A 24,332-nucleotide genomic window follows, 5' to 3' on the forward strand; every position below is an offset into this window, starting at 1 on the left:
GACAGGCTCAGAAGGGCAGAGATCAGCTCTCATCTACTGAACCTCTAAGTAATGATCTATGGCCCATTATCAGACACATTTGTCGCAGTTTGCCCAAGTTCTGCTATTGCTCCTGGCTTTAACCTCTCTCTCTCTCCCTCCTCCCCCCCATTTTGGACTACCCAGGTTGTAATCATCAGTTTTCCCATTTTGTGGTCAGTATCATTTCTGTTGTTGGGAGATGTTTTTATTCATTTATGGAAACATGTTTTATCATATTCAAGTGGCAGGACTGTAAGAATCCAGTCTGTTAACAGATTGCAAAGTGTTAAGTTTCTTGTAAATATTGTAGTTCTTATCCTGTTTTTCCTTCTTTCTTTTTTTCTTTTTTCTTTTTTTTTTTTTTTTAGCATATCATATCTCTTGCAGGATATGCAACTTACCATTGCATGTCTTGCTGGTCGTTAAATGCATCTGAGTGAGCTCAGATGTGACCAGATAGTCCCCCAAAACTGTTGAGATGACACTGAATCAAGAAGGTGGTTTCCTGCCAGAAAACTGTGGCAGGAGAAGGGAGAGGAATCTAGTAAGACTTCTTTTTGCTTGCCTGTCTGCTTGCTTTTTAGTTTCTGGCTGAAGAATGAACATATGTCTGACTTTATTACAGTGAGTCTTTTCTGAACTGGAGAAACTAGATAGGGAAAGTCTGCTTGAATAGGTGCGGTCAGACCTACACTGGGTCTGCCTTGGTGATGGAGCTGTGTTACCATGATGGTTGTGGTGCTGAAAAACGGCATTTCTCAGCTGGAGCACGGCCTCATGCAAACATGGCGGTGTGGCTTTCCTGCTAGATCTGCCTGACGTGCACCCACCTGGCAGCACTGGCAAAGCGACTCTAAGTCTGGCCGAGCCCCCTCTGAATAAAACAGCCTTTAGAAGTGGACAGGTCGTTCCTTGTTCTCTGTCAGACTCCATTTTTCCCTGGCATGATCGAAAAGCTATGTATTCACTTATTGCGAATGTGTATTCAAACACATTTATGCCCGGAAAGGGAAGAGATTTTATCAAAGGGTGAGAAAACAGCATTTGCCATTCTGCGTCTGTGCTGCTTAGTGTTTATCTGCCCCTGAAACAACATTCAACACGAGTTCACGTTTTGTGTGAGACTGCAGAGTGCCCATCTCCCACGTAGCTATGCTGATGTACAGCAGCAGGTGACCTGGCCCGCAACCCCGCTCACTGCAGCTCTCTCTGGCTGCAGCTGGCTCTCACCCCTGCGCAGGCTGAGACATCCTGGGGCCGATCAGAGGGGAGGGCTGGCCAGCCCCAGCCCCGCAGGGGTGGGAGCTCACTTTGGACCCCACCTCATTTCCAGGCAGGTGCGCGCCAGGGCCACGCACTTACTGCTTTTCTTCTATAGAAAAATCTGTCTGTGGCTTCCTTCTTCCTGTATAGGAAAACCTCGGTCTCAGCAAGCCCTTTGAAGTGATGCTGGCATCTAGGAAGTAACCCTCTGAATAACGAGGCTGAAGGTTTCCTTTTCTGTATGTTTTTACTTTTATTATTTTACTTTTAACATTTTCTTTCTACTCCGAGTACTCTGTATTCAGTGCTGCTGTGATGGTAATTCTTTTTTCAAATCCGCAGTGAAATAGCAATACTGGTCCAATGTTTTAAGCTTTTAAAAGCAGTAGGTCATTACCATTTACAGTTGCTCAAGTTTGAGAGCATATTTATTTATAAATATTTACCCAAAGGATAAAGAAACAAGAAACTGGGAATGTTTTCCACAATTTGCTATACTGACCTGATCAGATGGTACCATGTAGTAGATTTACAGCAATTTTCCAGCTCTGTAGGTTCTCCTAGGTAAGGAAACTGCCAATGAGCAGCTCCTAGTTTTCCTTTGTGCCAGCAAATACACTGGGAAAAATGGGAAAGTATGAAGCATCCTGAAAAACCATGGGTGTCTATATTGGTCGCTCTAACCTGCATCATAGCTGACATTTATCCTCACCTACTTTGTGCTGCATAAGCTGTGTGTACCTGGTCCAAGGACTGGATCAGTAAGATTAAATAGTAAATTGAGTCTTAATTACATTAGCAAATTATATACTAATCTGTATGGAAGACTACACAGGGACAACACTTGCTATGAAGAGGATGTCATGAGATTTTTAGATCAGTTTAGTTGGTATCACAAGATTTTTAAATCATAGACAGCTGGGTACTAAATCGTGCAGCTGCATTGTCTTTTGCACGAATAGACTATCATCTTTTAGTAGAGTAGCGTTTATTCTCTGTGTTTTGTCTCATGCTTCTTTGTCATTAATTAGTGAGAGTTTACATGCTCAGGGACTTCTTTTCCTTAAGATAAACGTAACCTTTGAATATTTTCAGCCATCGGCGAAATACGTTGAGCTTCCTGCGTAATCTGGTTGCTGGTTTTAAATAGATACGTTTTTTAAACAAACTTTTTATGAAGCAGACTCAAATGCACGTGAAATTATCCTCATCTACAGCAGAGCTCAATTTGGACTGGAATGTTCTCAGAGTGTGATAACAGCATTTTGTGCTCTTTGGAATTTAGGATAATTTTAGAGAGAGAGATTAAGAGCTCCGACGATTCTTTTTCTGAAACCATTTTGAGGTGAGATCTTCTCTAGATAGAGACAGCCATTTGTGTTGTTTACTTTGCCACAGTCACCCTTTGCTCACTCATTACCAGGTTGGTTTTCCATCAACTCCTGGATAAATTGAGCTTTTTTTCTGCTAGCTCCTTAGTTACTACAATACCATCTTTCATGACCTCACAAGACATCCTCCATTTTCTAAGCACGCATTTTGTGAAATACCGAAACATTACTTTTGCTCCTGTTTTCTTTACCCATTTTTTCTAACCAGATTTTAGTCAGTAGTTAAATGTGGATGCCCTCAAGAAATGTTGTAAGTACTCAAGATATAGGACAAAAACTTTACGAAACAGTTACTGTTTGATGCTTAATTGTTGCCCTTTTTTAGAATATCATGCTCAGAGCCATTTGAAAAATGTAGTGAAGGTAAGCCTTCCATGTTATTTTGTTTCTTGATGCATGGGGCCTTAAGGCACATGGTGTTTGCTCTTGCTGGGAGCAGGCTGGGATGTTCATGGGCAATAGTTCTGTAAATGTATACTAAAGGACAGGTGTTTTGGGCTTGTCTAGCAGGAGCAAGGAGATAGTGCAAAGAAGGGAAATGACAACGATCAAAGGGATGAAACTAAAACTAGGGGATCACTTGATAAAAGCAGTAGGAGACCAGTTAGAATAGAAGGAAGTATGTCTTCAGCCAGCAGGTGGTGAATATCTGGAGCTTGCTTCCACAGGAGGCTGTGGCAGTCGCTGGGTTCAAAAAGGCGTTACACGAAGTCATGGACACCAGATTTGCAAATAGATGCTGAAAAGGATGAGGATCCTCTAACATCCCTAATGTAACAGTTGTGAATGCTGAGCAACTGCGAGGGGAACGGAGCAAGGAAGCGGTTGGTTTCTTGTGCTTTCTTGTGCTTCTGCTTAGCTACTTCTGCCACCACTGGAGACAGACTACTGGGCTAGACGAGGCATTGCTCTGGCCCACTCTGGCATTTTGTACATCTTTATAAGTTTTATTTATTGCTCAGACCACCACACAATTAGGATTTAAAGCATTTACCGCTGAAAAGCCTACAAGTAAGGACCTTGTATGTGCACAAGATTTTGCTAGACTCAGGCCCTATGCTTTATTTGGTTAAATACTACCATGAACGTTTACACAGCTATATAAATAATCACATCCAGTTAGTGCTGTCAGCTGAGCCAAAGTAGAGATTTTAAGTGCCAAGGACTTAGAACATCTATTTCTAATTTTACCCTGACTCCAAGTATGTTTAGAAGATGAGGTATAGATAAAATCAGAGAAGGAAAATTATTTAGTATTCTGTCACTTGTAGAATGTTTATCAGTTAAAAATAAAAGAGGTGAGAAAAATAAGTTAATCTTTTACAAGAAACAAAACCATATCTAATGGCTGGATTAGGAGCCTGTGTTTAATAAGCGACAAGAGATGATTACGAACAGTCCACACTGGCTGTTGACAGACATCCTGTTTTTGGTGGTTTGTGCATACTTCACAAAGAGGTGCTACCTGCAGAGGTAGCAAATCTCCATGCGTTGTCTTAGCAGTAGCTAATTAGCTGGAAGATGGGTAGAAAAACATGAATGACTAAACCGAGTGCTGGAGCTGTTTGGAGATGTTCCAGCTGACTGGTTTTCTGGTAGCAAGTGCTGATTCTTCCAAATGAAAACATTTTGCTGGAATACGTAGTCTCAATGAGACTTTATCATTTGTGTTCCTTCCAGGCTGTTGTCCCACTTTGCCAGGCTCTTCGGCAGTCTGCCAGGCAGATAGTACAGAGGTGAGCTCTTTGCCTCCTCCTCTGCTGATGTGCAGTGCCTCCTGGCTGGTCTGGGCACCAGGCTCACTGAGCTCTCCCACCCCGGGGGCATGCAGCCAGTGACCATATCTGTTCTTACAGTCCCATCAGCTGACTGTGTCGGCTGTCCAAGTCTACTATTCCAGATGATATTTTTTATACGTTTGAAATATTTCGCAGGTTGGACAGAAAGTTGTTTCTTGTTTTGGCTGTGAGGCGTACAGGTTCTCCATCAGAGAGATTTATTTTGTGGTTGGTAATTTATATCTTTGTGTCACAGATGTCAAGACTTTGCAACATACAAGGCAATAAAAACATTGAGCTCAGCAAGTCATATTCCAGGGAGAAATGTCAGCCATGAACTTGTCCTTCCTGGAAGCTGAGACAAGATATTACCTCAAGGAGAAACAGAGAAGTCACTTATATTTGTTTATCACAGCATAAGGACTAACTTACCCTGGTGGTGGGAAGTTTGTATTCATCTTTGTCCTTTCTATAAGAAAACTACTGTACTAATAAGGAAGGAAGGAAGAAGAAAAATGGGGCAATTGCTAGACAATTAATTCTTGCAAAAGAGAAAAAATATGTTTACACAACAAAGTTTATGTTATGGGACGGAACAACCATTAGTGACTTTAAACATGAGCCATTGCAGTCTCTATAACTCCCAGATGTTCCTGCTGGCAAAGGCCGCCTGTCCCTCAGCCCTACTGCCTGTGCATCCTTAAAAGGGATACGGAGTGATGTGGTTTCACCTTGCAGCTAAACAGATCAAATGGTGATTTGCTTCTGCAGGGAGTGGTCTTGCTGTTTCTCCATGTACTGGGTCTAGCCCTCATATGACCTCTGGGTGCAATTCAGCTGGCTGTTGCGGTGCAGAACTACTGCTTTTTTCACTTGGTCAGTCACTATATCTGAGATAAGAGAAATAATGGGAAGAGGCTGCAGGGTAAAGCTCCTGTCAGTGCTTTTTTATGTGTTACACTGACTTGGCTGCATGCCATTTATACCCTAAGGAACATGTAGATTACTCCTTTGTTCTGGAGAGAATCCCATGCCTGGGGTTCGGGACACCTACAAAAGGATTCTCTGAGGGACAGAAGTTTGGGAGGAAAATAGGTATTTCGTGGATCAAATAAAGCCAGTTTTTAGAAGTGTGTGTTGCAACAGTGAGAAAAACAGGGTTCAGTTGAAAGATTGGAGATGATCCCATGGCACAATGTTTAATCTGCATCTGGAATCATGTCTTTTCTCTTTGTTTTCCTTGGGACTCTGTAATTATTAAAAACAAAAAAAAAAGTCCAGCACAGCAGCTAGATGAAGCAAGACATTTAAAAACCTTTTTTTTCCCCTGTGAAACATTTCCTTTTAACCCTGAACTGATGGGCATTGGAGAAGCAAGTTATTATTCCTTTCCTTTACAAGGAGAACACACCAGTCTTTCCCTATTTCTGATCAGCAGATTTCACCAAGGATACGCACGACATAAAACACTTTTTTTTTTTTTACATTGTATGCGCTAGCAAAATATACTCCGCACAGTTCAGAGTACTTGTGAGATGGCTAGGTTTTAATCTTCAAATAAAAATATGCCTGTGTTTTCCAATTTATTTGTCCTATTTATTGAACTTTTTTAAAGGCAACAAACTAGCTCTCAAGATTAAAGCAACACATGAGAAATGGTGTGGCAGGAATCCCCATCCGGTGCAGCCTATACAGATGTTCAAAGAAAGGCTGTCAGCCTTAAGCTAGAGTTAAGAAGAAGGCAGGCAGACAGCACTTTTTAAATGGATCACTGCTGGACAGCAAAGCTGCAATAGCAGCAGGTGTTGGTGAAGACTTATGCTGCATTTTAGTTGATAGATGGAGTTAGGGGTAGTGCTAGGGTCTGTAAATATTATTGCTGGATTGTGCACGGCCCAAAAGCTTGGATAACAGGGTCCAATAAGACATGAATTTTTTTGTATACATATTGTATGGGCTGTCTTGATAGGCTGAATACTACAGACAAGATTGTCGATAGGTTTCAAAAAACAGGTGCTTTAACATCACATCATGTCAACGGCGCAGGGTTTGTGGCTGCAATGAGGCCTGCTGTGGTCAAGTTTCAGTGACAGTGACTTAGTTTTAATACTGGTATGTATTATTATACACAGGGCACAGCAAGTTTGTTTTGGAGTTGTTTCTTAAAAATATAAGCAATCCATTTCTGCAGTGAAGATTCCAGTTCTAAAGTTCTCACATTCCTTTAATCCCTGGGAACAGACAGGAGAGGGACAAGCTCCAAGAGGCAAGCACATCTTACATTTTTAGAAGGTACTTTGAAGAACACGTTTGCATTATTTTGGTTACATGCATTCCAAAATTAAAAGCAGTTTCACTACAGGAAGATGTTAAAGTAATCCAATCTCATCTTGAAAAAGTGGAAAATGAACTTCCGAGTATGATATTTAAAGGGTTGCTTGTATTTAGTGATCCTGTCTCTTGCAGTGTAATATCAAAAGAATCAACTTTCTCAGGACCAGAGGTAGATTTAAAAAAGCAGAGAAAGGATGGCTGCCAGAGCTCCTTTTCCAGCAAAGTTTCTTCTTGCAAGTTTGCTGGGAAAGAAGCAAAGAATAATAACAGGAGTGTTGATCTACCTACCTTTTCTCCAAATATATTCTAAGAATGACCTAAAAAATATTCTGTCTCTAACCTTGCAACAGATGTGCTCTTGCCTCTCCAGGCCCTCTCCGGCAATGACAGAATTGCTGGAACAGGAATAAGATCAACTCCTTATCTGGATTTTTTTTTTTACTAGAAATAGATTGTTAAAAGAACAACTTGAGACCAGATTTGCTCCCAAATACTTTGTAGACATGCTAGCTTGGTGGGTTATGTGTGTGTGAAAGTCATAAGAATATGCTCAGTCCTCTACGATTTTTGCTTGCTAATTTTAAAAAGGAAAAAGGTGCCTCAGAAGGTAAATAATCTCAACAACTATTTGCAGACATTCCCACAAGGAAAGTTTTCAGTGTCTATGAGAATGTAAACAGCACTATACAATTTGGTTTCTACTGACTGTATTTTGGCTTGGCTTTGGTAGTACAAACATTGGAGTTTGGATTGGTTTGCTGTGAATAGATGTCACAGGGATGCTGAAAATTCAAAAATGCATTATTTCTGTCGTGTTATTTTCTTCTAATTGTGTAGGATAGCTAACAACTAAACCTATTTTATTGTATACCTTTGCTACTTAGAGTTATTATATGTTAGTGCTAAAGTTGCTTAGGGAGCCTAGAAGGACCTTCTCCTAACAGGAGCCAGTCTCAAGAACCGGGCTCCCAGTTCTCAAAAAAGGAGATTTGTATCTGTTGTCTTGTTTCCGAAATGTTTGTCTTTCATTTCCCTCATAATTGCATAGTACTTTTAGGAGACATTCTGTGTCCTCAATCTCATCTCTTCTCATAACTAGACAGAAGAGGCTTTATAAAAATCTCTTTCAGTGGGATATTGTTTGAATAACAGCTCTCTCATACTGGAACAATTTTGAAGACTAAACGCATTGTTTAGTTTATTTTTTTGGGTAGTCATTTAAGATGCTAAAATACACTTTTGTGCAAAATCATCATGTTCACCAGCAGAATTAGACGATCCCACTTAACATCTGTATAGTGTAACTGTAAACAGAGGAAGCAAATCAAGAATTATTAGGAGGCATTGGCTTGTTTTCTTCACGCAACTCTAGGCTCAGTGCCAGAGAGGTCTTCCTACTCAAAACCTAGAAAAGGCTTCTTGGACATGAAGTGCATGATGGTGGCTGTTTTGAGAGAAAAAAATTCTTTGATTTTGGTGTGTGAGCTCAGAAATTCAGAAGCATCAGGTGGGTAAGGGGAGAAGGAAACATTCTTGGGCTGTATTCAAAAAAATAGCGATAAGTCAAATGCAAGGAACTGGCCACCAAGGAAATTAATTAAAAAAACTAAACAAAACAAAACAAAAAACCAAAACCAAGAAAAGGGCATGATGGTTTGCAGCAGGAGGTGCTCTTCTGTACCGCAGGAGGCTGGCAAGGGTGGACATGGTGGAAATTCTTTGTCTTCATAAGAGTAGATATTCACAGTTTAACATCGTCTGGGGTGAGAATTGCTTGTACACCTAACGACAACTAAAAGCATATCAAGGAACTAGGTGGGCTTTGCCATTTCTGGGAGAACAACCTTCCAGGCATGTCCCCACTGCGCTGGGTGGGGCTGGCCGGGGCTCTGCCCATCTGTGTGCGTGCAGATGCGGCTGCCTATGTTCCTCTCATGTCTGAGGCCATGGAGGTAGGCCCACAGGCCTGCCAGGCCTGGCCCCTCACTGCGGCTGACCCTGTGGCCATCCTAGCCCTCCCGGCTTGCTTCCCTTGTGGGACAGGGATGGCTGAAGAGGGCAGGGCCCCGCCGCTACCCCAGCTCATCCCTCAGGCAGGCCGCCCGCCCTGCTGCCCCCATGGCTCCTTCTGTGGCGCCTGTAGCCTGTGGGGGAAGGCCTGCACCGTGGGGAGGTCACCAGAGAAGGAAAAATTTGTACCACCATAAATATTCTGACTTTATCCGTTTAAAAACTTCTGCAGACAAATAACACAGGGAAGGCTAAGAATGCATGTTTTGGGCAGGAAGAAGTGCGGTTTATTCCCACATGAGAAGTCACAATCAGAGCGCATGGGGTCTGGCACGGGTACAGGCCCCTTGCCAGGCCTGCCCAGAGGCAGGGGCTCCCCTGCCAGTGGAGGGGTGCCAGGCCCACGCTGGAGGGGCAACTCTCCCACTGAAATATCTTCAGGGAGGTTACTCTTATTTGCCAATAGGCATTTATGTTACCTTAATGCTTGTGGATTGAACATAGGGCTCTATTGAATGATCGTTGCCATAGAGGTATTGAGCCACTAAATGCATCCTGTTCACGGATATTTTTGATGACTGTATTGAATTTATTCTGGAGAGACCATCTTATTACAACCCTCTACTTGTTGTCTAATTGCAGTTATATTACTCATATAGCTGGAAAAGAAATGTGCTTACTCTTAACTTTCAGAGAATGACTCAGAGGATTTGTTTAACCCATACAATATAACATTTTTTTTCCTGTTTGTGGTTTCCTGGCTTTACCTTACTAATCACAGTGTAAACATTTGACATATTTCCAGGTAAACTTATCTGATAAGTCTTACATTGCATAAAATAGTATTTTACATTATTGACCAAAATATTTATTTAATCCTCAATTCGTAGGAATAAGGCTGAAAGTCTTTCATAGAAAGACACAGTCAGGGTCTGAGTGACTTCCTCTAGCATGAATGTTATCTTACTAATAGCTTTACTAGCAAACTCATGACAAAACCATGGAACTACTGCAGTCCTGTAAAATTCCATGAAAAAGGTCCATGAAATCTAGCTGAAGAACAGGGACTTCATTCTCTGGATGGCTGCAGTAGTTCCTGCCTTCAGTAGTCTGCCTGCTGCACGGAGGAGAGCTCAGCTGCCAGCACCTGAGCCCCTATCAAGATTTGCAATGTATCATATCAAGATAAACTAAAATTGCTGTTTTATGCTGTGGAGTCTCAGCAGTTGTTTCCTTATCATCAGCTGAATCATTACTGCAATAGGAAAGGAAATCTCAAAGAATAGGGTAGATAGATACGGACTGTCCCTTCCTCTAATAGGGGAAAGATAAAAGTTGGAGATAATTCAATCTGAGAACATAATTGCAAAACACAAGAATGGTAATAGAGAAATGCGTGAGGGAGAAAAAGGAAAAGAGACATTGAGAAGGTCAGGAAAGATACTGGGTATCACATGGCTTGCATGGTGCTATGACTTCTTGTTTTCAAGTATGTCTATGTTTAGAGGGGAATAGGAGGCAAGTTTTGGACTGTTAAATTTGGCAAGGAGCTCCTTTGAGGATGAATTGGTTAGTTTTATAATGCCTATGCTTATAGCCGCGATTTGCTACGCAGTACTGAAATGTACATTGTAAAAGGAAAGCTGTAGGGATTAGCATGCTCTTGTAAAGCAATTTCTTTTTTCTCTTGACAGGAACATTTTTCCTTCCTTTTGGTAGTGAAAAGAAAACTTAAGGAATAGGTGCAGTATTTGTGAATTGCACCAAATACTACCAAAGATTGGACTAATATTGACTTATGTAAAAGATAAGCAGGAAGAGGTGTACAAAATTCCGCTTGCCCATCTTGTATGGCTTGGACAACTCACACTGTATGTGACATAGTTCCTCTGCATACAATACCTTGAGCTGAGCTGAAATCGCAATAAATCTGAAAAAGCTGCAGTACAAACTGAATGTACTGAAGTGCAAAATTTATGAAAAATGGTCTTATCTCATGTTCTGTTGTAGGTTCAGACTGTTTCCTAGCCTGATGCCAGAATTTAGTCAACAAGGAGTTTTTTAAGGACTAATAGGATTTGGAAAGAAAATATTTGCATAGGCATTAGATGTGCTTTTTGTTCCATCCTCTTTCTTAAACTGATATTGAGGATGTGCCACTATTACTGAAATTTAATACACCATTTTTGGACAAAACCATACTATTTTTCTACTATATTATATATAGTAGATAATACTACTATATTGTAGCAGTTATGTTTAATGAGAAAATCACAGCAGCTCTTTAAAATCACTTCATTACCAGTCAGTACTAACATAGCATTGTGCACAATGGTTAGTTAACTGCTAAACGCCAGTCTTTCAGTAATGGGCTTCTCCTGGTGAAATGATTTCTTATGCTACCTTGTGAGGTTAGTTGTCTGGTACTAGCTTGAGCAGGTTTAAATTTTTCACTTTACCTCCCAGACCTAAGCTTCCAGCTTTGTGTATAAGCATGCAAATAAATGGCTGGAATTTAAGAAAGGGCAGAGTGACCGAATATCTAATTAAAACCTTGTGCAGTTGTGATTCCGGCTTCTAAACCAAAGTTCATGGGAGCTAATCAAATGCAGGTCATACAACTACGTGCATAAACACAGACTAGAATCTAAAAGAATCTCACTTTTGGCACCCGGTTTTCGGAGAAGTTTGGCATGGATTTGCTGAAGTGCAGCATATAAGCCATTGCTACTTGACATAACTGTGATAGCTGTTCTGTGATGCACCTTCTATTAAGAAAACAAGGACAGGCTCAGATCATCACATTTTAATCTCCTCCTCTGTATTTCCTCTGAACTCAGAAGGAATTTGGCCAGGGCTCTCCACTGGTCCATCTTTACTGGAAATATGTGCTGAATTAACTGGCAGACTCTGTAATGCTTTTCTATTTTTGCCAATAGTGATTACAAATCAGTGCAATAGCAACTACAAATTAGTGCAATAACGACCTAGAGGTGACAACTGCTCAGTTGCTTAAAAAGAATAGCAGATAGCTGTCCCGAGGATATAGTCTGCAAGCAGAAAGTTCCCTTTTTGTTAATGATCCTTAATGGAATGTCTGTTTCAGGTTTCTCTGTTTCTCTAATCATAGTGTTATGTCAAGGGGTTTTGCAAATTCAAGTTTAACATCATGTTTTCTTTGCATGCCAAGGATATGTACTTGCACATAAAATACAGTGCTTCAAGCTAGACAACATATGTTTTAGAGAACACTATAGGGAAGAAATACCAGGAAAAATATGCCATACTTTTGGATGGAGATATTCACATCTAAAATCAGTCATATAGGTAATTTGAGTAAGGGTAGCCTAACTTGTCCAAGTTCAGCAGTTCCTGCCCCACGGCAGACAGGGTTTAACAGCTCATTTAGCAGCTGCTAATGATTACAATCTTGAGTCCGTATTGGTTTGGGGTTGTCCTAAATGGTAAACAGGTGATGTGGTTACTGATAATTGAGAAATTAACTGCTATTATATAGAGATGTTGAAGTTTCAGGAGGTTTTGAGGGAGGTTTTGAGGGAGGGAGGGAGGGAGGAAGGAAGGAAGGAAGGAAGGAAGGAAGGAGGGAGGGAGGGAGAGAGAGAGAGAGAGAGAGAGAGAGACAGACAGACAGACAGAGAGAGATAGAGAGATGTTTTTTAAATTTTGATGTGGTGAGTTTATTTTGTTTAAGGTGCTTCTGTAAAGTATATAGCTGAGTGATTTAAGTAGTGAAAGCTATGCTGAATTACCCTTCTAATTCACTAACAGGATACTTGCACCGAATCATCTGAGCAGCTGAGGTTAAGACATTTGTATAGCAAGCTCCTCCAGTACAGATGGTTGAATACACAAACTGCAGGTGAGTTCAGTGGGATCCTAGTACCACAGTTTTAAGTAAATATGCTTAATCAGTTGAGTAATCATTCATATTTTATTAGAAGTTCCCTGCAATGTGGGCCTGAACCCCTTCAGGGAGAGGAAAGATCAGAACTTGGCTTTCCTACGTCCTCGGTAAATGTCACCTCCCTTACCACCTGCAGTAGCTGTATTTTAAAACAAAGATTCTGAACTCTGGCCTGTTAAAGTGACATGACTCAGAGCAGCAAAGTCTGAATGAACACTGTGATGATGTTCTAGGCATTATAGTGCCTAGAAGCAGTGTTTCTCAGAAGTTTGTGCTGTTGTTTGCAGGCAGAAATCGCCTTGGTCTGCCTATATGCTGAGCTGATGGGAAGGGACATTACCGTAGCTGCCTTGAGCTCAGTAGTGTGCTAGACCTGCCGGCAAGGCCAGGAGTCTTACTTCAGGGTTTTTGCTGTATAACTTGTGAGCATCTTGTAGCATAGGCAAGAGGTTGTGTCTGGTTTGGTAATGAGCCAGTCAAGCTTGATTCTGCTTGTAAAGTACTCGAAGGACAACCTGTAGGTTCAATACAAGGCTAAGGTATGTCCAGCCAGAGCATGCAAAAGACATCTCTTATTGATTCTGTTTCCTCTTTGTATTTTCTATTATCTTTTGATAAAGATTTGATTGTAGTACTTCCCCCATAACTGCTGAGAAATAAGCTTGGGGAGCAGGGCTATAGATTTAAACTGCTACCAAGAGGACAGGACATACTCACTGCTGAGTAACTTATTAAAGCTAGTAAGCTAAGCAGGGCTAATGGATCTGATGTTTAGAGTCTGACTAGCAGTATTTCCCAGCAGACGGAGGTGTGTGTGTATGTTCTCTTCTGTTCTTCTCTTGTTTTAAATTCATCTTCATGCTTTTTCTGGGAAAGAGTGTTTAGCCAAGTTCTACATTTGTTGCTTTCTGCTGTCTGTGTGCCCTGCACCCAGGGATATTCAACAGACAGCAATGCTACTAGATGTGAGCCCAGACCTGCTCTCGTAGCTCCCATAAGCTTTTCCTTTGCTCTTTGGCACTTAGTGAGCTGCACTGGCTGCTTATCTGGGAAATACCTAATGTCATTGCAGCTGTTTCCTTGGACAGGTATGTGACCCTGTCAGAAATAATAATAATAATAGGGGAAAAAAGGGCAAAAAGTTGGCGCTTCACTTTTTTCATTTAATTTACTTCTGAAATCCAATGCAGAGCCTGAAAGTGTCTCATTTAAGAGCTGTAGCTTTTTGATTGCTTCATAGTCTATATGAAGTGATGTCCAATATGTAAAATACAACACGTGCTTCAGAATGAATTAGGGATGGTTTTGCTACTGACAACATTAAATGCACCAAAAGGGAATGGGAACTTTATTTTGTTGTGTAATCTGTTATTTCTGCAACTGCTTTGCATAATATAGCTATGCAAGTGTCTGCCTTTGAAGAATGCTGTTAATATACCTGTTCCTTATATTTGCAGCTCTGCTTTCTGGACTTGATTATCTTCAAATTTGGGAATCACAACAAGTAAGTTGTTTTTTCCACTGAAATAAGTCATGTTCATATGAAAATTGCACTACCTGCAAATTTGTACAAGTGCTGCTATGTGCTCTTTACAAAGCAGTAGAGTTTTTCTTTCTTCGTTCTTGTTTAATGTTTGCATTTTTTAGCCATAAAGAGGGAGAGGGGAGAAAAAGAGAGCAGGTTACATCACAGGTTTTCTTGCATAAAATTAGGCTGTGAATGAGTTTAAAAATCCTTTTACAAATTAAAGGGTTAAAAAAGTCACTGGGATATAACATTTAGAAGTATGAAGGCTTTTAGTAATGAAAAATCACTAATGAAAATGCTGAGATTGTCACTGTATGTTTCTTCTTGAAGAAAATGAATGTCAGAGCATGTTTCCTTACTTTCATCTGAAATATTTTCTTGAAAACAGTTATAGAAAGTGGGTGTAGTATAAATGGTTTTGATATTGCAAATGTATACAAAAGAACATCAAGTATTCATTTTCCATCACGTAAACCTACCCGGACTTAAGGAATTACCCCTTCTTGCTAACCTTCTGTGAAGTAATTTGGCACTTGCTTTATTAGTTAAGGTTTTGCATAATTAAATTTTTTGATGTATTGCTACTATGTCACAGGAGATAGTATCTGAAAAGAAAAACAGGGCAAAAAAGTAAGTGTCACAGAGAATTAATGTTCCAGTTATAAACCTGCAAGCAAATTTGAACAGTCTGTTCTAAAATATTTTGTACTTCTGGCATAGAAAGACAGAAAAACTATGTTGGTAAGCTGCAGAAAGTTGTGTTTGTGTGTATGGTGTGTGAGGGGTTTTGTTTTTGTTTGGTTTTTTTTTTAAATCTGGCCAGATCTCTGTGGTCTGAAGTCAGTACAGCTTAGCTGATCAGGACCAGGCTAATGTGGAGCTAATTGTTGGCTTTAATGTTATGCTGGAGATCATGATATTCCCATCCTGTCTTGTATGTGTGAATTTGTGCAAATCTTGTCTCATGAATTGCCTTTAATTTCTTTGCCTACAACATTAAAAACAAAATATACTTAACTTACAAGGAGTCCGCAAGCATTTAGGTCACTAGTGACCTTTAGTACCATGTCCTGGGTCAAGGTGCCTAAAAAAAACTATCCCTCTCTAAATTATGTCCTTCTGAATTTCTCTCTTTTTGAGAGATGGGATTATTCACCTTTTCAAACAAATCTTCTTTTTCAAAAATATTTTTTCAGACTGTCTTTCTTTCCAGAAGCTAGAAAGAAAACATGCAGTTTAAAATGTAACCAAAAATAAATTGATCCAAAAAAACCCTTGCCTTATTTCAGTTTTACTGTGGGTTTGGTGTACTAATAGGATGCACATTGTAGCTTGGGTATAGTAGTAAAGGGCCTATCCTTCCCACCACTTATTCCTTCTGAGGGTATCCCTAGGCAGGGGAAGGTAAGCTGGGCTGGCTGTCAGCAGGGTGGCCTCTTGCTGCTCAGGCTCACAAGCTGAGTGGAGGCAGCTGTGCTGGTGGGGCCTGTTGTTGTACTGGGGAAGGTAGACAAAAGTTTCCACAGCAGAGTTTTTCCTGAGGTAGCAATGTTGGTGGACAGTGGGGTGTAATTTTACATGGTTAGTCCTATATTGCTTTACATCTTGTTGCAGAAGCTTCCCTTTTGTTTGCCTGCTGTCACCTTCTGGTTCCCTTCCTTGGTAAAAGGTTATCTGTTTGAACAAGGCTTTTGTATCTCACCAGGTAGCAAGTGCCTTTTTCTCCTGTAGTCCAGGCTTCAGGTGAGGCAAAAAAAAAATGCCCAACAGAAAACCTAAGAGGTCACATGGATGCTCTTCTGAAGACACCACTGAATAAATGTTTGTGATAGAGGTTGTTCTCTAAATGTGTTGTGCTCTTTCCAAGTATACCAGGAGGAAGTATGCCTCATTGACTGGGGACATTCATGGATCTATTGAAAGATGGAAGAATGACTAAACAGAACACTAAATAAACAAAAAGAAAAAAAAATCACCCTGGCTCCTGGGTACCAGAAGCACTACTGCTTGCTTTGATCCTTTATTTGTGCAGTAGGTAGTCATTTTAATCTCTCTGATTCCAATTATAGTGGCAAGTACATGTTGCCCATTTCACTTTTGTTGTTGGGTTTTCTGTTCCAAGTATTGTAGTCTATGCAGGATTGTCTGGAAACACTAAGTTTGTTCCTGATGTAAATTCATTGCTGTCAGTGGCTTTTGAGTAGGGTTTTGGCCCATATCTGATGGAAGAGAAAGAACAGCACAGTGATGTGCTGTGCATGATGTGGAAATAACTAGGGCAATCTTTACATCTCATCTAAGCATCTGACAGAGGATTCTTGTACTTCAGCATGCTTGTCTGTTTCTTTAAACTTGTGCACTTAAGCACGAGGATGGAGTGTTTTTCAATTACACCTCTAATCTGATCTGTGCTGTTGGATCACTTTCTAAATGAGCATGATAAGTCTATGTAGTAATGGTGCTCTTTTTTTCCCACTTATGGCATCACTTTCCCTTTATTTTCATGGAAAGGCTTAATGACATAAGGTTATGAGTTGAAGCTTAACATACAGCCATTCAGCAGATCCCTGTGATAAGTAATGGAACATTTTACTTATGGCAAATATCACTTGGAGATATGTGGCAGTTAGAGATGTAGCTGATGAACTTCAGCTTTCTTGTCTTTCCTTCCCTTCTCGGTCTCTAACCCTGCTAATATGCTTATAAAAACAAGCATAGTCAGTTTGGTTTCCTGTCTTATTCCAATTCTCCTGCATAAGCATATCCACAAACTAAAGGCAAAATTCATATGGGTGGGTTAGTTGCATACTTGCATTCTTTTCAGAAATGAAAGGGTTTGCTCAGCTGAACACTTCAGTTGCCCTGGCTACAAGCACTTTGTATATTAATGTTTTCTCCTTATCAGAACTTGTCAGTAGCTCTCTATGGAAGAAGAAAACGACAATTCCACTACTGTTTTCAGTTTTGATAAAAATCAGTGGTATCTGAGTTGCTGCTGGCAAAGATTTCTCTGCTCTGCAGTGAAATTATTTTCCAAAGTTGAGAGAAAAACACCTTTAAAACATATTGCCTGGACACTCAGGTGGGGTATGGGAGACTTGGCTTGAAAACCCAATGTCCTCCATTTATTTTCAGAGGTCTGTCTAAAGCAGCAGACTGCTGGCTGGCTGTGGCTGGCTGTATAAGTCTTCTGCTCAACTTTGTGTAATTGAATCATAGAATCGTTAAGGTTGGAAAAGACCCTTAAGATCATTGAGTCCAACTGTTAACCTAGCACTGCCAAGTCCACCACTAAACCATGTCCTCAAGCACCATGTCTACCTGTCTTTTAAATACCTCCAGGGATGGGGACTCAACCACTTCCCTGGGCAGCCTCTTCCAATGCCTGACTACCCTTTTGGTGAAGAAGTTTTTCCCAATATCCAACCTAAACTTCCCCTGGTGCAGCTTGAGGCTGTTTCCTCTCATCCTATCACTTGCTACCTGGGAGAAGAGACTGACCCCCACCTTGCTACAACCTCCTTTCAGGTAGCTGTAGAGAGCAATAAGGTTTCCCCTCAGCCTCCTTTTCTCCAGGCTAAAGAACCAACTGAATTTAACAGGAGCATTTTCTTCCATACAGCAGCTGGGGGTGGTGATCAAATCATCATTTCACCCAGGTTTTGGCAGTATGTGGAAACTCACTGTGACATGACCTAAAGTTGTCTGTTTGTAGGGATTTAGGACATCTACTTTTGGTTTTGAATGAGGCATGACAGGGGCTGGTAGCCAGTCATCTCATGTGGTATGGCTCCTGAAAACACAAATGGACACCTGAAACTGATGGGTGTCATTCCTAGCCTGCACTCAGCCTCAGCTAACACTGGTTAAATCTTCACTAATGCTTTCTTAATGAAACTTTTGGCCGTCTGTAATTGCAGCTTGTGAGATCACCTGGAGAGTTTGTGCTCTACAGGAGAAATCTTTGACACTCACATTGTGATCACAGAGCTCACCTCTGTCAGCAAGCATGGATGAAATGGGGGATGTTTCCATCAGCCTGTGTGCAAGCCCTGAAAATCATGCAGCTAAAACTAAGCACAGTAAAAGCCTCAGCCACTGTCCTGAGCAATGTGTATTTTATACTATTTTGAAAATGATTATTTTGGAGCCTACAGACGAACTCTGCTTTGTAAATGCTAGCTTATTTGCCTGTTGCTAATACTACTGGATCTGTGTCGGGCTAGGTCTGGTCTTGGATTATTTCCTGATAGACCATAGTTTTGGATCTAGTGTATTATAACAAATTAACTGAAACATCTGCTTTGTAATAGTCACATTTTTTTTCTTAGATTGCTGAGCCAACACTATGCAATTATAATTTATTGTGAGGATATATTACCATTTAGTGCTTGTTAATTAGCCAAGTGTTAGGTGGCTGAGTATTTCCAGCAGCATTAGCATATGGAACTCTCTGGCTTTCTTGGTTTTTCCCTTTCAACTTATTATTCCTTGTCACCAGCACACTCAGTCACCTGATACACTAAAGTTATTTGGTAATATTCCTGGAACACTATAAAATAGTTTATTCTGAGAAGTTGCAAACTAACACTGACATATTCTTAGTCAGCATATCTACTCCTCTTACTCATTAAAACTTATTCCAGTTGACACCAGAGGCAGCACACTTTTTGCTGCTTTTTCTTTCTGGTAAATTTTTGGTCAAATGTGTCATTTCCCAAACTTGCGGTATCAGAACATCTCTCAGGGGATGCTATCAAGCATCTCTGGACAGATCTATGTGGAAAAATGCTCTCCAGACATCTCCGTGAGGAAAGGGAGCTTTGACAGTGCAGCAAAGTTTCATCTTCTTCCCTTAAAACTGCAGCATTTGTGCGCACATATAGAGGTGAGTATGATAGAAATGGAAGATGAAAAGATTTACATGGTTGTGGATGCATAGTATATTAGAAGAAAAACTATATATTTTAAACATTAAAATAAAGACCACCGTGTTTACTGACAGAAATCGCAGCAATGGGCGGAGAGATTCATAATGAGTGCTCTTTAATTTGACAAAGATGATATTGGCTGGTTTTGTATCCTGTCCTCGCTTCCTGTGAACAACGCGAGAGTGATTGATTATGCAAAAAGTTCTGGAGTGGGAATTTCTTGGATGAGAATTGTTTGGTGGCAACAACTGTTGCCAAAACAAAACCCTGTGTTTTATATACCCTTTAAAGAGATGTTTAAATGCCTCTCTTTCAATCATAACCAGAAAATTGTTGTGGTGGAAGGTATTGTTTTGCAATTGGTTATTTCTAAGCTTGGGTGCTTTAAAGAAGACTTGTAACCTTTGGTAAGGAAAGGATCACTTCTGAAAATCCCACCAAGACTGCTATCAGTAAAGAAATGTGCTTCCTGGCTCCTCACCAAGTCTCAGGGTTGCATCTGTCCTTTTAGAGTATGCTTTTTTAATGCTAAGGAGACTGTGTACTGTTGTATGTGTTGTCTCTTCTAACTGGAGTAAGAGAAGTGACCTTTTGAAAGATAATTAATTAGATTTTCCTTCCTTTTCTTTTGTTTGCTAGTTTCCTACTGAACCTAAGCTGTAAGTGTAGAGACCTGCTGGCTCTGTGGTCTGTAGAACTGGACTTACACTCCATCTCATCAAGGCAGCAAATTATAAAGCTCTAATATCTACTGATTGTGAATCAAGGGCTCAGTGGGTAGTTAATATTCCAAAATACATAGGCATCATACACTTGTATAGAAGTTTTGAACAGTAAACAAACTTATAAAAGTTGCTGAACTTCTGTACACAGTATATAATCAGCTGATAGCAAAATTTGAAGGGTAATTTGCAGGGCATTTAAATTCCAGTTTGTATTTGTGCAAAATTCCATCAGTATGCTATTTAGACACAACGCTACTCAGACTCTTATTTACTTATTTTTGTTCGTGTTTGAACTTAAAGGCTTTCCCCTTCTTTTACACTTATATCTCAGTACTAATTCATTTATTTATGAACAATAGGTGGCAAGTTTCCAGAATTTCGAAGTCTCTGAAGAAACCTTATACAGAGCTGCATTGTTTACAGTAGCAGGAAGGCAGAAATAAGCTGCACCTCTGATAGCAGCAGCTTTTTGAGGAATTACTAAAAGGGAACACAAGTGATGCATCTTAATGAATATTTATTAATGTGCTAGAACAACATGAGCTGCTTGATTGGTTACTGCGTGTTCTGCAATGTGCACATACCCATTACAGTTTCAGTAATGTCAGCTATTAGCTATGTCATCTTCCTCTTGTTAAACAAACAAACTGCAATCTTCACAAAGTAGAGGTAAATACAAATGTCACTGTAAACAGGTTGGTCAGACTGCTTTATATGGACTAAACTGCGACAAGACCAAGGACAACTGTAGCTTTTGGCAGTCTTCCAGTCTAATTTGGAATGAGGCAAAAAAAGCAGCTTTTAAGTGATTTTGAGTCCCTTATCAATAATGGGAAAGAATTTCTATGAGGAAGTTGTTGAGGTCTTTTAGGTCTTTAATGGTGAGGTCTTTTAAAGGTCTTTTAATGTGAGTCTATGAATGGAAGATAGGAAAGTCTAAGAGTTAGACTTAGGTGATTGACTGAAGAGTATCTCCAAACTTTTTTCGGCTTGGTTCATTAACTGAGCCCTGCACAATCCTGACGCTTCACTTAAAAGCAGAGACATCAAATACACCTATATTTAAAGTCATCTGCCTCAGATTTTCTCTCCTTTGCTGAGGTAGCCTGTATATAAGAAAATGAAAATCTGTTTCTACGCTGAATGTGGTTAAGGTGAGTAACAGAAGCTCCCTGTTGCTGTTCTGCATGGGAGCTTGGTCCTCCTATGGATGGGATGGACCTATGTCGGATCATTTCAAATTCCAGCTGTTGCTGAAAAGATAAGCTCTTGAGCCCAGCAGCTGGCTGAATAGCAGAGTACGTGGGTGCACAAACCATCAGTGAAGACATGGAGCTTGTTTCTCTAGCATTAACTCTGCTTTTTGGAGTTAATTCTCAGAAGGGCTAGAAAAGGCTGCATATGGTTTATCTTCTCTTTACATGAGAAGGATAAGAAGCAGTAGTGCCAAATTAGACCTACTTCTGCTATAGGCTCTTAAAAGGAGTCTGCCTTGTCTCTTACTTGTAAGCTTAGCTTTCCTTCACCTTCAAATTCTGACAGAGGTGTATGTGGGGCAGGACACTGTAGCTGTAACAAAAGGCAGATAATTCCCCATGCTTCTCTTGATTAACATAAATATTTGTGGTCACTGTATAATGTGTATGTATATATATTGGGCATATTAAAATCAATCTTTCTAACAATGCCTAACAGCTCTTATTAACTCTTTGAAGATTCACAGTTAATACTCTATTATCTAATCAGAAGTAGCACCATTTTAACATGCTGAGGCCTTCTTATGTGCTACATACTTGTAAATAAAGCCGCATTGTTCTTCAAAACTGGATGGCAGGAATAAGGAGCATCTCTTGAAATTTAAGCATGGCCGCTATATAAAATATCAGGCTTGTCTCTAAGGGGGAAAAATAACTTGAGAAAATTAATGCAAGAAATGTGACTAGTGTTGTTGAGAATCTAGAGGGACATACACAGCAAGTAACCAATATAAAATATCCTTGAATTAACTGGACTATTCAGGTCTATTTATGAAGCCAGATGCTTCTAATGGTGGGGAGGAGAAAAACCTAAACAGAAAACAAAAATCTCCCCCTGGGTCCTCAAGAACGTACTGGTGGGGGGAGAAGCTGATGCAGTAAAAACTTGAAAGGTAAAGGAAGTGTGTAGGGGTGGTGGTGGTTGGTTTTTTTCCTCTCCACAGACAGTCGTTATTATGCATTCCCATTCTGGACACCGTCATCTGCAGTTCTAGGAGTGCTTTGGCATCATCTGTCACAAGATAGAATTGTTTTGTTACTTTAATATGGTATATTACTAGCAGGCTAATATAATCTGCATTGAATAGGAAAAAAGGGTTACAGCAGCAGCTTGTGCAGATGTGGTATGGTTGTAAAGATACCATTGTAATTAAAGTAGACCTTCTGCCATGGCACATGCTGGTTACATACCTAAGAGCTAAATAAGGGAGTTGTAATTAAACAAGGAAGTCAGACCTGAATATTTTTAAATGTGATCTTTAACAGAGAGGGGAACAAGAAAATTGTGTAGAAACAAGTACAGAAACAAATAACAGTTCAAGAAACAAATAACTGTTCATCTAAGCTAACTACATCTTTTTATACACCAAAAAGGCTGGGATTTTTGTTAATGTTGTTGGTGAGCTTACTCACTTTTGGAGTCCAGCTGGTGGTTTGTGTGTGTGAGATTAGCCACATGTTCCCTGGAAACTGTCATGACAAATGTAATACTGCTTTAAGCAGTGTTGGGAAATTACTTTCTTGCTGGGAGCTGATGCAGCCTTTCAGATGTCTTTGGGAACTTACAAAGTTATGCTTGACAGTAGTGTTACTTTTAAAAGCATGAACTAGAAACGGAGGAAAGCATGAGACCTATGGCTACATGATAGAAATCATGGGCTGTACCCAGTTGCTGGCTTTCCCTTCTCTCTGGGCAATTTTGGCTGAACAGTAATGCTAACTGGAAGGGATGGTTCCAACTGAACTTTTAATATTAAAGTGGCTGAGTGATATTACTGGTCTTTTTGCATGTTGAAATCAATGTGGCTTTGGAGAGGCTGGAAAGGAGATGTGTAAAAGGGTATAACTTGCATGTTTCCTGATCTTTTCCCCTAAGTGCTGTTCTGTTTGAGAAGCTACCTTTGAAATCTCACTTCTGTACCACAGAGAAATTCTTCTTTTGCTATCCCCATGCATGTCCAGGTGCAACTTGATGTTCATCCCTTCTCCTGATCAGTGTGGGTCAGGACCAGTGCAGAACTGATACAGGAATAAAATACAATGTACTTTAAATTACTCTATATGAAGTTGGTCACCTTGTGCCTTTGCTTTTAAAGCACTGTTTTGTGTTTGTTTTTCTTGTTCTTTTTTGATTGATGTTGTAGGTATAGGTACATCCCCTCTTGTGACACTGTAGTTCTTGTTTCTTCAGTTATCTGAGAATCTGTTCTGGGATTAATTCTGCATTGGATAGTGTGGTTGTATCTGCCATTTCGTTTGTCATGCTGCAGTAAAGCAGAGTACACTTTGTGCTTTTAGCTTCAGTAAGCTTTATCACTCATTAATTGTCAGAGACTTTAATTGCTTGTTGGTGTAAATTCTCTTCAAATCTTTCACTTCACATTAAAAAGAAGGTTAATGGCAAGCAGCTGAATTTAAACCTAAAGATGCAATTGTTTCCTGACATAGCTCTTTAGACAAGAAGCAGTAACAATTTTAGTTTCCTGAATGTGTTTGAGGACCATATTTTCTTTATCACGTAAGACAAGACTCTGCTTTGCCTGCCCAGGCAGGTCTGCTTTGTACATCTATCAACAGAGGTGTTCAGCCAAGAAAAAAAAGCGTGGAGCTCCAAACAAAAGAAAATTAGTAACAGTGGGAAACTGACCAAAAGCCACTTGAATTCATTGAGAACCAAAGGAATGTTGAGTTTCTATACTGGTATTTCCCATGAGATCCAAATTGCTCCCTTTACAACACTGGTCATAAATACTTTTTTCGTTGCTTCTGTAATATTATTACACATCTGGGCTAAATATGAACAGTCTTGGATCTTGCTGTTCCAATGTATGCTGGTGCATTTGCATGAATGGACTGTGCACAAGTTGGGAGGGAGAAGAAAGCTTCCGATCTCCTCCACATGTGGTAGACTTTAAATTGCTTGTGAGGGTTTTAGAAAGTTTTGTGTTAGACTAAAAGGGAAGCCAGAGTCTTTTTATAGTTTTGTTTCTCTTCTTTCTTAGCTCTTGTTATTTCTGGTCTTGCAGGAGTGGTGTCCTAATTAAAACACTCTGCCTTCTGAAGCCTGCTGGTCACATGTTAATTGTATTTTTAAATTTAAAAAAAAATCAAATAAAATGGAATGAGAAAAGTCTGTTGGAAACTTTAATTTTCTGATTTATGTTTAGATG

At 40.1% G+C, this 24,332-nt stretch overlaps 1 protein-coding gene across 1 annotated transcript in view; it reads left to right on the forward strand.

The window, feature by feature from the left end:
• Positions 1-24,332, forward strand: part of LOC148052178 (uncharacterized) — a 97,820-nt gene that overhangs the window by 2,578 nt on the left and 70,910 nt on the right. Inside the window, exons 2-5 of the mRNA XM_087730399.1 lie at positions 4,356-4,411; positions 12,315-12,489; positions 12,587-12,677; positions 14,180-14,226. Of these exons, the coding sequence (XP_087586525.1) occupies positions 4,356-4,411; positions 12,315-12,489; positions 12,587-12,677; positions 14,180-14,226 (369 nt within the window). The remainder of the gene's footprint in view (positions 1-4,355; positions 4,412-12,314; positions 12,490-12,586; positions 12,678-14,179; positions 14,227-24,332) is intronic.

Source organism: Nipponia nippon, unplaced genomic scaffold, assembly GCF_047370975.1.
Source record: "Nipponia nippon isolate SJK-2023a ecotype South Korea unplaced genomic scaffold, ASM4737097v1 scaffold_5, whole genome shotgun sequence".
NCBI lineage: Eukaryota > Metazoa > Chordata > Aves > Pelecaniformes > Threskiornithidae > Nipponia > Nipponia nippon.